The sequence below is a fragment of the Sprattus sprattus genome (genome assembly GCF_963457725.1).
Source record: "Sprattus sprattus genome assembly, chromosome: 9".
NCBI lineage: Eukaryota > Metazoa > Chordata > Actinopteri > Clupeiformes > Clupeidae > Sprattus > Sprattus sprattus.
The window spans coordinates 24,125,042-24,141,649 of NC_137928.1; the positions used below are offsets into that span (position 1 = coordinate 24,125,042).

The 16,608-nt window shown below is 38.1% G+C and overlaps 1 protein-coding gene across 1 annotated transcript in view; it reads right to left on the reverse strand.

Annotated features, from left to right (window-relative positions):
• Positions 1–11,824: 11,824 nt before the first annotated feature.
• The window catches only part of nectin1b (nectin cell adhesion molecule 1b), a gene marked incomplete at both ends in the record, with an annotated part of 52,760 nt that continues 47,976 nt past the window's right edge, over positions 11,825–16,608 (reverse strand). The window contains one exon of the mRNA XM_080845038.1: positions 11,825–12,082. Within this exon, the coding sequence (XP_080701164.1) occupies positions 11,825–12,082 (258 nt within the window). The remainder of the gene's footprint in view (positions 12,083–16,608) is intronic.

Here is a 16,608-nt window from a genome sequence, read left to right on the forward strand (position 1 = left end):
TCTTTTGGTACAAAAAATAAATAAATAAATTTATGTACGTTTATATGTATTTACACAATATTTATTTATTCTATGATATATATTTTCTTATTTATTAAAAAAGTTAATTTTTAATGCATAACATACATAATCATACCTTGTTTGTTTTGCAGAGATTTTTTATAAGTGTACGTATTACAGTTATACCCCTGAGCACGTTCTCTTGAGCAATTCACACTGTTAAGCATTTCATACTTTTCATTTTCTTTGCGGAATGCATCTGTAGGTCTTTTCTTCTACTTTATTCCACCTGTTTTTTGGTGCCGCTTCTGCTTCTAGTGGATTTGAACACTAGAAGCAGCCTCACAGATTTCAGTCATGTTAACGTGACAGGTATGCAGTATCTGCACTCTCTTCTCTCCGTTGCTCTTCCTCTATATCCTCTGCACCTGGTACCACTAACGCCTGCACTCTCTTCTCCTCTTTTGGCTTATCCTCTCCACCCTCTGTCTGTCATATCAGCTGCATCTGACCAGCCGTCACTGACTTGACTTGACTTGAGGGCACTTCATAACGGGGCTGCAACAAGGAAGAACAGTAGGCTACTATTTCGAAATAGATTGTTAAATTTGCAATATGTTATCACTATCGGGGGCTGGAAAGAATTAACTCCAACTCCAGTGTGTCGCCTATTTAAGGAGAATAATCATTCCATCTAAGTCAATGGAAGTAGCGCATCTCTCTTTTCCTTATGGCTCTGACATTTGTCATTTGAAATAAGTATTATCTATGTAAACTATAGGTTGAGTTCATGCTGAGCTTGCACCTTTGCTGAATGGATGGTTGCTATGTATCATTTGACACAATTGTAAACACATGGCACATGCAGGCATTTTTAATACTAAGCCAACATGAGGCCTTCTGCCCGGCTCCTCCAGCAGGGGGTAGAAGTGTCACACCATTCTTCCGTAGGTGGACGCATTTACCTCCATGTAGCTTGCAGAGATTAAGAAAATCCTGGTCCTCTGATGCGACAATTCAATTACACTTTGCATCCTGGCAAAAATGCATCTCCAGTTTTAATATGTGTTGTTCAATACATTTATCCATCCACTTCTGTGTCGTGTTGGGAGTGTCGTGTTGGGAATACATTTCCTTAATCCACATATTCACTGAAAAACTGGCATTGGCTAAGTGGCGGAGGACATTATCCTGCCGTAATAAACAGTCTGACCCATAGTGAGCAAATGATCCATGTAGCAGCCTCTTGTGCTATCTACTTTGGTGTCAGAAGCCATATAGAACCAGGCCACCATATTTGAATCCATATTGAAAGGTCACTGAGTAATCATGTAGCAGGCATTTAATCTTCAGAGGTAAATGTCAGTCAGCTAGAACCTTTGCTGCTTAGCAAGTGTAGAAAGGCAGTCAGACAATGTTACTGTTTAGCATAAGTCTGACATTGAGTTGTGTAGCGATGCACGCCATGCAGGGCCAGTTGAAACACGTACTACGTGCCCTTTATTGCTCCCCTCACAATCCTGCATGGACAGCATGGTCTGTTTAAAATCACAGACCCTCAGATAAGTACATATTGAAAAGGTTTGTTTTATCCATTGGCATACACTTTAGCCTAGAACCAGTCAGGAAAACCACCTGTTTACAGACCAATGTTCTCAGTTCAGAGCCACTTGGCTATTTAGCAGACAACATTGTGGCTTTCAAGGAGGCTTTTATTCTCTGCAACCAGATGGGTGCCAAAAGTAGATTGTTTGGATGAGAAGAAACAACATGCCTTTAGTACAAATCAGGCTATGTCAGAACTATTCAGTGGGAGTGAATACAGAGGTTAGTCTGCAAGAGAGCAGTTTAACAATGTTTGAAAGATGTGAACATTTGAATGACTTGCCATGAGTCGTGTGCAATACTCTGTTAATCTATTCAAACACTTAGGCTCTGTTTCTGTGTAGAGGCAACCCAGGGAAGTAAAATCATCGGGATTATGAAATCCTTTTTGAATCACAACACAGTTATTTGTGAAATTTGACTTGTAAAATCAAGTTTCTAGTCATTACATAGGTTTGAGATTTCTGTGGGTAATCATAGTTTGTTCCACTCTCCATCAAAACACGTGCATTTGGCCTTGCCCCTGTGTCACACAATATCTGAGTAGCTGCAGAAACAACTCGAACGGAGAAATGTACCCTCCTTTTATTGGAATTAGCAACAAATAAATAACTGTATGCTTTATGTGTTCCTTACAGATATTCTCAGCCACAGAAAGACTTGCACACTTACTCATAACGCCCAAATCAGTGAAGGATGTCCTTAGTGTTGTATGGACTGATAGAATGCCTGATTGGCTTGCTACCTTAATAGTCCATGGGCCCGGACCTGAAATTTCACATATCGGTACCATCTGGGTGGGCAAAGTCTAGTTGCTATTTTTAAAATGTTATACATCCCTAGATTATGTTTTGATGTGATGACCCTTTCAGAGTGGCAGCTTTTTAGTGGTTTTCACCTCTTGAACATAGAGACCCATATCAGGCTAACTGGAAAGATGAATGCTCCAGTCATCTTGTATAACTGTACCATTATACTATTATCTCATCTCCATTGAAATAAACCCACCAATAAATACTTTGAATGGGCTCCTATGTACTTGAACAGTTCACATTGTCAATTTTATAAGGATATATAGTCTACTTTTGCGAAATGTGCAGTTTCAAATAATAATATTTTGTGGTTCTCTCTTCAAATACAATATTAAGTTATATTTAACTAAATAGTAGTCCCTCAGTTTGTATTTAATGAACCTAGACCACTAGGCCACAATCATTATGATAAAACTACACATGATACAGGCAAACAATGTTTTGGCATGTAAAATAGTTTTGTTTTATTTTTCGTATTACCAGTCCTTCAAAACGTACATTACATGTAAAACTGTTCAGTAAGTGGTCTGACAGTGCATATGTCCAGATGATGCTACACCTGAACACATGCTACACTTGAACATGCTCACTTAAAGTAACAGTATGCAACAATTATACTTCAGGATTAGGGTTAGGGTTAGCAATTTTACCTTAAAATAACAGCTTGAAAAGAATTGGGGCGCTACAATGACTTTTAATATGGAGAATCGTCTCTGTGCCATTGCAATACCAGGGTCCATAGGCATATAACTGCTAAATGTAGGATTGCCTGACGCCGCCCGGCTTTCTACTGTCTGCCGAATTAGTAGCTTATTTGCCGTCTTGCTTTGTCTTGTGTTGCACTTGCTTGATGTTTGACTGTGTTAGGACAGTTGTTGAGTAACTAGTTTGTCATAATGTCAAAGTCAGCACATTTCAAGAGATTTCGTTAGTTTTAGCCTCTAGCATATCGTTAGCGAATAGCAATTGATCCGGAATGCTCCTTTAACATCAATTGGCATGTTCTTTGTAACAACAATACTGATGGTTTGAAGAGAAGGGCTATTTAACATTGCCTGTTAGATAAACTAGAATTAGAACTGTACATATTGGGATATATTAGGTCCACACCCTCAACCTAGGAGTCAGTCACCATGACCGTCATCTGAGTCTGTTCACTCGACAGTGGGTTTTTTCTCCCTGGGTTGATCAGAACAGGTTTGCAGTTTGCACATATCTGGTGAGACATGTCCACTCAATCACCAACTTCCCATCATCGTCTGTGGTCCACCCACTTTCCTTGGAATCCGGCACGGAGGGTTGGGACTTGCCTAGTTGCAACATTTGACTTATACGAAATAATTTACAAATAATTGAGATAATGACCAAAATGATATCACTGTTAAGATGATAATTATGATAAAACTACACATGATACAGGCAAACAATGTTGTGGCATGTAAAATAGTTTTGTTTTATTTTTCGTATTACCAGTCCTTCAAAACGTACATTACATGTAAAACTGTTTAATTAGTGGTCTGACAGTGCATATGTCCAGATGATGCTACACCTGAACACATGCTACACTTGAACATGCTCACTTAAAGTAACAGTATGCAACAATTATACTTCAGGATTAGGATTAGGATTAGCAATTTTACTTTAAAATAACAGCTTGAAAAGAATTGGGGCACTACAATGACTTTTAATATGGAGAATCGTCTCTGTGCCATTGTAATACCAGGGTCCATAGGCATATAACTGCTAAATGTAGGATTGCCTGACGCCGCCCGGCTTTCTACTGTCTGCCGAACTAGTAGCTTATTTGCTGTCTTGCTTATTCTTGTGTTGCACTTGCTTGATGTTTGACTGTGTTAGGACAGTTGTTGAGTAACTAGTTTGTCATAATGTCAAAGTCAGCACATTTCAAGAGATTTCGTTAGTTTTAGCCGCTAGCATATCGTTAGCGAATAGCAATTGATCCGGAATGCTTCTTTAACATCAATTGGCATGTTCTTTGTAACAACAATACTGATGGTTTGAATAGAAGGGCTATTTAACATTGCCTGTTAGATAGAATTAGAACTGTACATATTGGGATATATTAGGTCCACACCCTCAACCTAGGAGTCAGTCACCATGACCGTCATCTGAGTCTGTTCACTCGACAGTGGGTTCTTTCTCACTGGGTTGATCAGAACAGGTTTGCAGTTTGCACATATCTGGTGAGACATGTCCACTCAATCACCAACTTCCCATCATCGTCTGTGGTCCACCCACTTTCCTTGGAATCCGGCACGGAGGGTTGGGACTTGTCTATTTGCAACATTTGACTTATTCGAATAATTTACAAATAATTGAGATAATGACCAAAATTATATCACTGTTAAGATGATATTAGCACATGTGTGATTTGGGGAAATTTAGCTAAAGCGCTGATCACTGAAAACGGTTATATAGCCCAAAAATATGAAAAGCTGCTTTTGTGCAAGGGTTATCATATATTAATAGACTTTTATCAGTCCTACAAACAACTTAGCATAGGTAAAGTTTTGCCCCCTCAGATGGTACCAATATGTTGTCTGGCCCATGGACTATAATGACTAATTCTAAAAGAACTTTGCTTAGCCTGTCATGGTTTGTTGCTAAAATCAGTTCCAGCTGTTCTCTCTGCTTCTGACCACTGCCCAGAAATTGCCAGGCCTTTTTGAGAGAAGCCTAATCTTTTATTGACTCATATTTCACTCTTGGGTTGTTTTTCTCTCTCCACAGAGAGGCAGCAAAGGCCTATTTGAACCAGATGATCTAACAAGAACAGCAAAGACAGAAAAAAACATCTAACTGCTGAGTCATGGATGAAGGGTGAAGCCCTGAGCAGTTTACATATAAGGCCATGTTTTATGGTACCTGTTAGCCTGTAAACATGACGTATGTGCCACCCATGTGGATTCAGTCATGGTTAATTTGTCTGGCTAGCAAGGTCGTCAAATATGGCTTAGATTAGATACTTGTTCTTGTGATTTTTCTACCATATTTCTACCCAAAGACCCTTTCATTAGTTTATAACTATTTGTATTTATTTAATGTATTGTTAATGCCATTAACCTTGAAAAGTAAATTCAACAATATGAAGATGAGCACCTAATTTACATTGCATTGTATGGCTCCACAAATGCTGAAAGAAAAATTTAAATTGAACAAATTGACATTTTTTAGCACAGTTCACAAATGAATGTAAGACTTAAAATAGTTTTTAATTGATGTATTAGCATGTCTGGTTGACAGATATCTCAAAACCAATCTGAGGACTGAAAAGATGGACAGAGTACTGTATGTCCTAAATGACTGAAACCCTCATACTCGTGTTGGATCTTGCCAAAAATGTTTTAGGAACACAATATGCACTATACGGGGCAACTGCAATACCAAATCAATTATTCTGTTAAATTCTTTGGAATAATTTTGCCTTCTCTTACATCATTCTACATGATGTCAGATGATGTTCAGAGACAATAAGAAGTTCATAATAACGAGTTAATCTATTGTGAAGCTTTCATTTAACCAACTATAACTGCTAAGACGTTGTCCCAGCCTGCGACCTAGCATTTTGAGTTTGCTGCTTATCTGGTATGTATGTAAGTATGGCAAGCGATATTAATCTAAAAAAAATATATGCTAGTGAAAAAAACGAATTACTTGTTAAAATCTGTTTTACTGTTCATGAAGAGGTTACCAGTTAATACAGTTTTTTACTGTTGACTATGGTAATATATGCAGTAGATTGAAAATACACTTAGTCACTACTCTAGTCTGAGTGTGAAACTATCACTATAGTTTTAGTTGACTTGTGAAAGGTACCCAGCACTAAGGTTATTAAACCGGTTTGGGAAACCACATGAAAAGCATAAATATTCAACTTTGTGACGTACTTATATCAATCCCATATTGTCTATATATCTGCGTGCTGATGTGACAAATCCTCAGCTTGACCTACCTTTAACCACATCCATCTCTCCAGCAATCAATGATGACACAATGCATAATGGATACACCCACCACTGTTCAAAATGTTCTAGGACTCCCCTACTTCTGTCTAATTCTTTTTCAATAATCCATGTTAGACCGAGCCCATGGGCTACAAATCTGTTGACTAATAGTTAGGGTTAAAGAAGCTAATGGAGGGGAGAGCTTGAAATGTGGCACAGACATCGACGCGGCATAGCTGTCTAGGGCAGTAGATGTGACAAGGGCAAGGGGTGAGGGCAGGTAAGGCAGGAAGTGAGCTGATGAAGGCTGGCAATATGCCAAGTCAAACTGTGTTTGGAGAAACCAATACTGACAGTGCTGCTTTGAAATTTAAATTTTAGCCATTATACTGACATTCTTATTTTCTATTATTTTCTAAATTAATTTTAGTTTGTTGTTTTATTGAATTTTATTTTGAAATGGTGTATTGATTTATTTTATTACTTAAATAAGTATAGGGGGGCTCATATTTTATCCTTTTGGTGTATTTATTTTGTTACGGTGCTGTGTGTGGTATGGTCGCTCTGTGCCGCGGTGCATTGCCTTTTTATCACGGTATTTCTTTTTGTGTCTGGCATTGTTTCTTTCTCCTTCTGACAATGCGTGGTGCTGTGTTTCCTAGTTAAGATCAGCGATGAGTCAGATTGCAATGACCACTGTGCACCGCCCCCAGCCTGTCAGAGTGTATCTTAACATCTCGAGTAGGTGCAAACAAGCTCCTTTGTATGCTAGGAGATCTTTGTAACATCTATTGCAGGGATACCCGCATTTCTTGTGTGTGTTATGCCCAGGGTGCGATTTGCCGGGGGGGATGGTGGGGATTTACCCCCCCTCTGGTTTTTACATCCCCACATAACCCTCAATTATTAAAAAAACAATGAAAAAACAGACAGGTTCTGACAGCGTTTTCATACACTTGCTTACATCGCTGGCAATAACTAATTGTTCATCTTACCCGAACTGTCGGCATCCTCAGAATTCGCGAACGTCCCCATGCACATAAACACATGTATACATTGTAACAATAACATTACAAACACGGAAATGAGCAAAGCCAGCTAATTAGGCTACTGTCCAATGAATATGAAAATATTTGTTCACTGAATTAGCGAGTTCTGTCCAAAACAGTTGCGTTTCAGTTTCAAAGTTTAAGTTTCGGTTTCAGTATTTCAACGTGAATGAGAGGGAGCACAATAACTGAGCGCCTAGCAGCGATTATCATATCATAGACATATATGATGCATGTATATGAAGAGAATTATAAATATGTATTGCTTGTTTTTTTTTTTCATGATAAAAAAAAAAAAAAAAAAAAACATCCCCCCCTCTGGTTTTTGGACAAATCGCACCCTGGTTATGCCACTTCCAGGAACCCTGTGTAGGCGGGGTGCTTAGACATACCCTATAGATGACTTATATGGACAGTTACTCTCCCATCCCTATCTGGTGGACAAAGGCCTAGTAGAAAGGTTCTTCGGTCATTGTAATGTTACATGTGTTATGTCTGTTTAGAAGGATTATTATAAATTTATCTCCCTCTGGAACGAAATACTGTTTTCTGATTGGCTAATGGGGTGTACATTAAGTTCGTATAACCGGACACCTTGGACGTAGTCCCAGTATAAAAGTTAAATCGCCGTTCCATATCAATGCTCTTGAATGGTTACCATTGACAACCAACGTAACGTTTTTTTTTTTCTTCAAAAAACGCACTACTTTCTCTAACGGGAGTGCTATGGCTTCAAATTAAGAATTCATCAGGTTATTATGCATATTACGTTTCCTAAAGATAAAGGAAATTCTAAATAATAATACAAATAATAATAAAAACATTTTTGGATGTTGTAAACGGGAGATAAGCGGGATAACGGCCTTCGAGCTGTCCAGTTCTAAAAAGGTAATGGACTGCGCGGAGCAACTCCACTTCGCTACGCGTCGTGGAGTTCTTTGCCCCGCAGCGTCCATTACCTTTGTAGAACTGTACAGCTCGTCGGTCGTTATCCCTTACGTATTTTATTTTATTCATTGTCTTGTCATTGATGATTCTGAGTTCTGACAAATCCTATTTTAGCTATTACCTCTGGACATTTAGGGCACTGTTCTGGGCCCGGTCCAACAGTGTCTCTTCCTCCAACTGACTCATTAAAAGTCTGAAATTGAAGCTGTACCATAATCTCTTAGCAAATAGCTTTTGCATAACTATTGTAATTCTATAAACTCCGTGTATTATGTCATGACTTCTGTGCAAATAAATTGCCACCTGTTTGCCAATTGGCTCTGAAACATAAACTCTCATAGCTAAAGCCTTATTTATGGTCATCCGTTTACGAAGACACATAGACATGGAGAGCCCTTTCCGTCGTTGCAAACCCTCTTCGAGTACCTCTCCGTGGCCTGACGTGCACCTCCCAAATTTTGCAACTATCCATCTACGTCAATCCGGTTTTTTTTAATGCTTTTAAACACCCAGAAACGTTGGAGAATCATAAATGTTCCCGCATCTGTCAAAGCTATTCGTCCATAGAAGTATATATCTCATCCTTAATACTTAATTAGATGAAAGACTTATATATGACACTGAAAATGGGAGCTGTCGGTTTTATAATTATCAAATGTTTGTATCTCTCATTTCCAGCTATACCATAGCCATATGCAACATATGTAATGTCTATATACATTTGAATATATCTGTATTTCTATACACTTTTGAATGTGGACATTCTTACCAAGAAATCCGAATGTATGCAGGAACCAAAAGAAAAGGTTAATTTGAGATTTTTTAACTTGGTTTCTGCCTGATAAAGAGTCAACACATTTTGAAGCTGCAGCCAAGAGTGGCATTAAAAAAAACTCACAATTAAGCTCTTCTTAGTTTTTTTGTGCTTCTTCAATTAGAAAGAAATCAGAAACGCAACTATGTGATATCATTAACAGTGTGACGTTTAATGTTAAACTGCATTAATTTCTTTAACACATCTGGAATAGTATGTTAATATTTACACCAGACATAGTCCCATGTAAAAAAAAGACCAGAAGTTGAAATGTCTTGCATGAACTTAAGAACTCTAGCAGTGGTAATAGACACAATGACTAAGAGCTCATTTTCCACAATACTGTAAACTCCAACGATATTCATCTTTCACAAACATAATCAAAGATATATAATTCATATGTGTTAGAAAATTTAGCTGAGATGCATCAATCTGTATGTACAAAATAAAAAGGATTAAGATGGTAAACAAAACTATGGCGGATAAAGTAATAAAAGCAATATAAATGGTATGTGCTTTAGAAACAACAACAAAAAAAACTTATAGTGAAAAGTAGCAAAGGGACCTAGTTGTAAGTGATGACTGATTTGTGATAATCAGATAAAGCAACAACTATTAATTATGTGCAACATGAAGAGAACTCAATCAATCCTTCAACACCTCAGTGACTTTAACCAGAACAAATTGGTGGACCTAATGAAAACACTAACACATTCAAGGAAAGGAAACAATACAAGACAACAGGGCCACACAATATGTACCCTCACAAATTTAACCGAACCAAATAACCACTGGTAAAGCTCACATTTTAACAACCTTCAATATCTCTACAATAATTTTTTTGTTATTCACATTGAACACAAACACATTTTTTGTCTTTATAACATACATTTGACATGGCAAAATAATGTGAGATCTACTGTGTGCTGTACAGATTGTCTGAGAGGACATCGTATTTGTCATTTGTGGCATGTGCTTTCAGCTTTACTCTGTTAACACTGAAAGGTTTTGGAATATCTTTCTACTCGTACCACTCTTCACTCACTTCACAACAATTTGAAGAGGCTTTGCTTTTTCTTCAGCCTGTTTTCTACGTATGTCACGCTGTCATTTGCACTGATCGTCCCCTCTGCCTCTTCTAAATATTGTGCTCCACAACAATAATGAACTTCCATATCAGTGTAATGGTTTTTCAAAGGACAAATGTCCCAGATGAGGACCATAAGCTTACTGCATCCACTGATGAAGGTAGGATGATCTAATACATTTTTGGATTTTCTCATGATTTGCCTCCACATGGAAGTTGATGGATGTAAACTTGACAAGAGTGAATATGGATTGCTCTATTTCTTTGGCAACAAAGTGGAAGATGTTAGAACAGAAAGCGTGCTGTTTTCCCTCCTTTACCATGTAGAGAAGCTTTCACCCATAGAAATGAAACTGAAATAGAGCCCTTAATTCTACCTCTTATGAGTTAGTGAAGACAACATTCACAGCCTTTGCTGGACTTCCTTGAAGAACATCAAAGATGCAGTACAGTAGACATACAATGGAGATATTATTCTGGGGAACAGTGAAACGGCAATGATTCCCAATAATTAATATTATGCATCTTGATACATCTTGAGGGCATCTAGGCCTGATCAACAACTAAGACAAATGCATTACAATGCCCGAAACAGAAAAACACTTTTGCACACAATTGTTATGCCGTCAGACTTAAATTATATTTTGGACGAATTGTCTAAACCTTCTTTATACACCTGTAAGATAACAATTCCATCATCATGAAACCACATTTGGTCGACACATGGAATTCCTGTCATTGATGTTTTGTTATTGTTAGTATCTCTGTTGAGTGTAAATTGCTAAACTGTGTTGAGGAAACCATAGGGTAACAGGCACTGTCATTTCCCATGTAATTATCCTGTGGCTTATGTCTGTAGGGATGCGTCCATGTCATTATTTTGATTTAAAAAAAGCTAATTGGGACTACTGCAAAGGTCATGTGCTTTCACTAGTACACACTGAACCACACATAATATACACTGTGATGCAAGCAAATGTAATGTGCAAAACATAAACGTGAAGGAGCATACAAAAGTGAGACAATCAATAAAAATGAATGAATCACTACGACTACAGGAGGAAATAAAATAAAAAACCCTATGACACATCAGTGTGTACTTTACAGGGATTGAGAGGCAAAGTAAAAAGAGACAAGTATAAATGCAAGGAAACTGTGACAATGCAGAGACCAGGGAGATGACAACACTGATTCATGATTGTTCTGGAACACAAGGGAAGAGAAGTGGTCTGGGTGAGGTGAGGGGGCGGCAGTGTTTCCAGCATGAAACAGAATGGTGAGGGTCCCTAATGACAGTCTTTGTAACATGCAGTGCACAATATTTAAGGATTAAGGTCCACAATGCACAAACACTTGTTACCATTCTGGGAGAGAACGCCCACACACTTTCATGCGGTCCAAATGAAAGGATGAGCATAAATGAGGCATATATTCTATGGTACCTTGTAGATGGGAAACAGTATAATTATACTGTTGTGTTCTGTTAATGCTGTCATGACATGTTCTCCTGAGCAGGACAGCACATGGTTGAGCCATTCAGGCTCTCAAACAGACTGCTCCTTAGGGAAGGTAAATGGGGGGCGGGGGGCAACAGGGGGACCAACAGAGGGAGGAGGGTTGGAGGAGAAGGTGTACATGGGTGGGTTGGGAGGCTGTGGAGGATAGGGGTTCTGGGGCAAGAGGGTGATGGGAGTGAGGGCGGAGGAAGGCGGTATCTCAATACGGTGATCCTGGTTGCAGGCATGATGGTAGCTCACATATTCAGCCGGGGTTGATAGCTCTTCGAAACGGTTCCCAGTGTTCTGTAGAAAGAGACACAAAGACGCCACATAGAGACAACAATGCACTCAAATTCTTAAAATAATGAAATGGACAAAGAGTGCATTTACATTCCCACCAGTAGTGGGAGTTTTGGAAGTCGCTTATTCTCAACCTATTATCATTTAAATGGACTACATTTATGTAGCGCTTTTCTAGTCGTTAGAGCATTCACTCACTTTACAGGTTAATGCCACACATCTACCCATGAGTTCATGTGACGTGGTGCATACAGTTTGTCTGTCACCTTGCCAAGTTGTCTGTGCATCAAAGAAAAGTCTTATTTATATTGCTCTGAACGAAAGCTGGTTTAATTAACAGAACTATCTGTTGTGGTAAACTAACAATAAAGGACTTTCACAGTGTGTGTTAGGAGATGACATACTTTATGCAAAAGGTTACATTTGGTACATCTTATGTTAGCTTAGTTTGTTAGCGATGAGACAATGCATGTACTCATCAGACTTTAAAAGTGTCACATCAAGCTTTCTGCTTGCTAGCTGATTCAAAACCGTAGCTTCACCACTCTGTTAAGGAGTGATATGTTTTGATCTTATATGTAATGTATATGTCTAGCTGGCACAGCTAGTGTCTGGAATGTTTTTTTTTTTTAAATAGCCTTGGTGCTATGCCCATTGTATGATGGGTTATTGAGATGGCCAAAGTTAAATAAAAAAAGAAGAATCGAGTAATCTGTCTGTTAATATTAGGTGATGAAAAGTTTCTTGTAGGTTATCTGATCTGATCTCAGTGTCATTTTTTGGTTTGGACCAATCTGCTTATATCTGTCTGAATGCTGCTGTCAGCTAATGCAACAGAAAGGTAAAGCACTGAATAGCACGATTGTGCAGGGTCCAGGATACACTAATGTGTGCACAGGTAAATTTTTGATTTAAATCTCATTGTATAATTTGCCTCTTACTGATTTGTAATACACTGAGAAATTGTAATGGTAATGGATACCATGAATACACTGTAGTAGGGTTAAAAGATGTCTTCTTCTTCCAAGACATATTCTCTTTATGGAACCCCAAATACCCCATAGCCAGGTGTGTTTTTATGTGATTTATTATTTTTATGAGAATATGGTCACTCTAACATATTGCCCATTTACATTGCATGTTTCCCCTTACATTTATCCCAAAGCCTAAATACATTAAAAAAAGTACAGACCATTGAAAAAAAAAAAAATCTGCCATCATAATACAATCTTAATTCTATATTTATAATTATCTAGTGATTTTGAATTTAGACCAAAGTTAATTTTATACATTTGTTAAAGAATACTTAGCCTTGAATCGCGCCCCAAATGTGGAGGACTGATTATTGATCTGCTACATTAATCACGATCTGTCTCTGGCCAACGGCCTGACACCCATCATAGGGCACTGTGTCAGAATATTCTGCACATTGGGGGATTATGCAGTGATGCATTGTGAATGCCCAGAGGATGCACTCTAACCAAGAAGATACCAGAAGATAGTTGATCCATTCAGCTTGGATAATGGCAGACATATATTAACAGTATTTTATTATTATTTATATGTTATGAGCAAAAAAGAAAAATGAACAAGATCATCCTGTGACCAGGCATATCGTACCTGGCAAGGCTTCTGGCTTAGGCCTTGCAGGGGATCCTACAGGAATTCACTGCATAGGCATTAATCGTGTACAGATGCTGCCCACCTGAAGGTTCTAGGTCACTGAAGTTTATTCAAGGCCAGAACTGCCCTTAATTATATCAGTAGTAGTAATGAAAACATTTGCAACATTTGCTGAAATGCCTCATTTTGTGTGTGGAAAACCGGGTAAGTTATTTGTTGTGCTCAAAATGTGGGTAATCATGGACAAATTATTTACGTTCTGTTTTTAAAGGTTATCTCTATCTGATATACCGATAGAAAATGGTCTCTGGCTGGAGAGTAAACTTTAAATGGCAGAGATTTAAAGTCCTGGATTGCGTATGGCTGAATGATACAAGCAATCGAGTTCTGACAGGGCGACAAGACGCTCAGTACTATAAGCAGAAGAGAGAGCAGAACTACAAAGCAAGTAAATGCTGGGCAAAGGAACAAATGCAGTATGCCTTAGGCTGGATATGCTCCCACATGTTGATGTTAGCCATACGCCATAATGGAGATGTAGGTAAACTTCAGCAAAGCGGCCACTGACGGGGATCTGATGAGGTTCTCGGTGTGGGTTAAAGGTTCAAAGGGGAGGGAACACTCGAGATACAGGAGTTGGCTGAGAATGGGAAAGGGAAGCCAATCCCACTAGGAGGAGAAAACTGGGAAATGAGTTTCATATTTCCCACATTGGCATCAGTGCTGGCCCCAAACGCCTACTAAAGGAACTAGGACCCAAAGCCTGTGCTGTGGCACTTAAGTCCCTTTCCTTCTACCAAAGGAAGATACTGTGGTTTTGAAGCAGCATCTAAGAGAACTATCCGGATGCATGTGCCCACAAAGGTTCTGAAATAAGCAAAAGGTAAGTTTGGTAGTGAAATGGGCGAGGGGATAGGGGAAGTACATGAATTTGGAACATGGAATCTGACCAAGAGAGAAGAAACAGTGGGCAGGCTCATTGATGATCTAAACAGTCATAGCATGATAGCCTAAAAATGGTACAGACATTTTTGACCTGGGTTTTATTAAAGACCACAGTTTATTTGACTGATTTGAACATTTTATCCAGTCATAATAAGAAACTAGTGACTAATTGAGACTTTATTGAAGTCATTATAGGAAGTTTTACGGTAGTAACGGATAGCTTGTTCACCATCCCATAACCCACATTTAAAATAAAGTGGTACCCGTAAATTAGAAAATAAAGAAAATGGGTGCCCTTTGGTCGTTTGGTCGTGAGACACTACTGATCCCTTCCAAATTGTCGAGTTTTCAGAAGGAAAACAGCACTATGAATGAACAGAAAGGGGAAAAGAATAATGGATATGAGAATGAATATAACTTACAAAGACTTTCCAAGTATCTTTACATCTACGAGAAGGATGACTCCCACCCTGTGAGCAGTGCAGTATTCATAAAGAAAAGACATTATGACAAACTGCACTAAGTCCTCATAGGTGAAATTTCATCAGATTACTACAGGATGCAGAGGATGAAGATCTTACACACTAGGGTAAGATGCCAGATATATACAAACAAAGGACTACAGGTACCGTCACTATGGAGGAAACGTCTAGAATCAAGCAATGTTGCTGGTCTCTTTCTGTCTATATTTGTATTGACTGGAATTTTTCAGTTGCTGATTATGTAGGTCAGAAGAGTCCCACAAAATATATATTGTACAGATTTGTATCACATTGTAAAGATGAACAGCTTAAATACTCTAAAAGTAATTTTTACTGCCCATTTATTGTACCTAAACACATAGCAAGGCTGAGTCCTGAAATAGTTTATTTCAGGTCAGGAACAATTTCTCCTGAAATCAGGATACCTGGTTTCCCTATTTTCTGTCTTACTACTCTGAATAATGTCATCATAAAATTATACAGTTTTATTACTATCTTTTAGAACATACTCAAATTCATTTTGATGGCAGATGGTCATAGGACAGATAAACACACCGGTTGTTCCCACTAGCAGCCCAGGGTCTTCAATGTGTAGTTCTATGGTCTGAGTCAGACAACTTAAAATAGCTTTAACAGCATGATGCCACCAAATATGTTGCTGAAATACATCAGTTATCAAGTGATCTACCTTTTATCAGTTTCAACTGTGCTGCTGTTGGTGTTTTTCAAGGCAAATCTGTTGCCAGTTAGTTGTTGTATTATTCTGCTAGTTATAGTGAAAAACCGTAAGGCCTCGTAAAGTAACTTTTTACTTGATGTAACCCCAAAAAAGAGTTGATTTGATTTACCTGACGTTCTCTTGTGCAAAGGCTTTGTCTTAGGATGTACACACAATGGATATTTCAAGTGTATGGTCTGGGCTTCTATAAATCCAGCTCTCAGATACAAATCACTTACTTTGCTAGGTGTAAGTATACAGTTATTCGAGTAGACAGTTATTAGTAAGTATAAAGTATTATACACAAAATGGTGACCGTAGTGTGAACATACAATGGATTTTTTTTTTTTTTTAACAGTGAAGATTGGAAAGGTTTCCAACACTATGAATCAAATGTAACTAGTTCTATTTTCTTATAATTTGTTGTGATTATCAAATCAGATCTTTCGTTATAATCTAAAGCTGAGTTCATGTCTAGCTGAACCTGAAACATTTAATTTGTGGAATAAAACTTGATCCTAAGAGTTTCTTTTTAGTGTTTGTGTTTATTGCAGTCGCTAGCAAAACTAGCCTTTAGGCTGACGTTAACTCTAGATTAACAATAAGTTGACGCTCTTAACTGTATTTTGAACTGTATTATATAAAAAGTACTCTGATCAGTGTTTCTCTTTTCAAATGTTCTATTGGGTTTAGTTGTTAAGGTGTTTTAGTTTAAATTAAAATAGTATTTTTATTAGTGGAAATCTTTTAAGGTGCCTAGA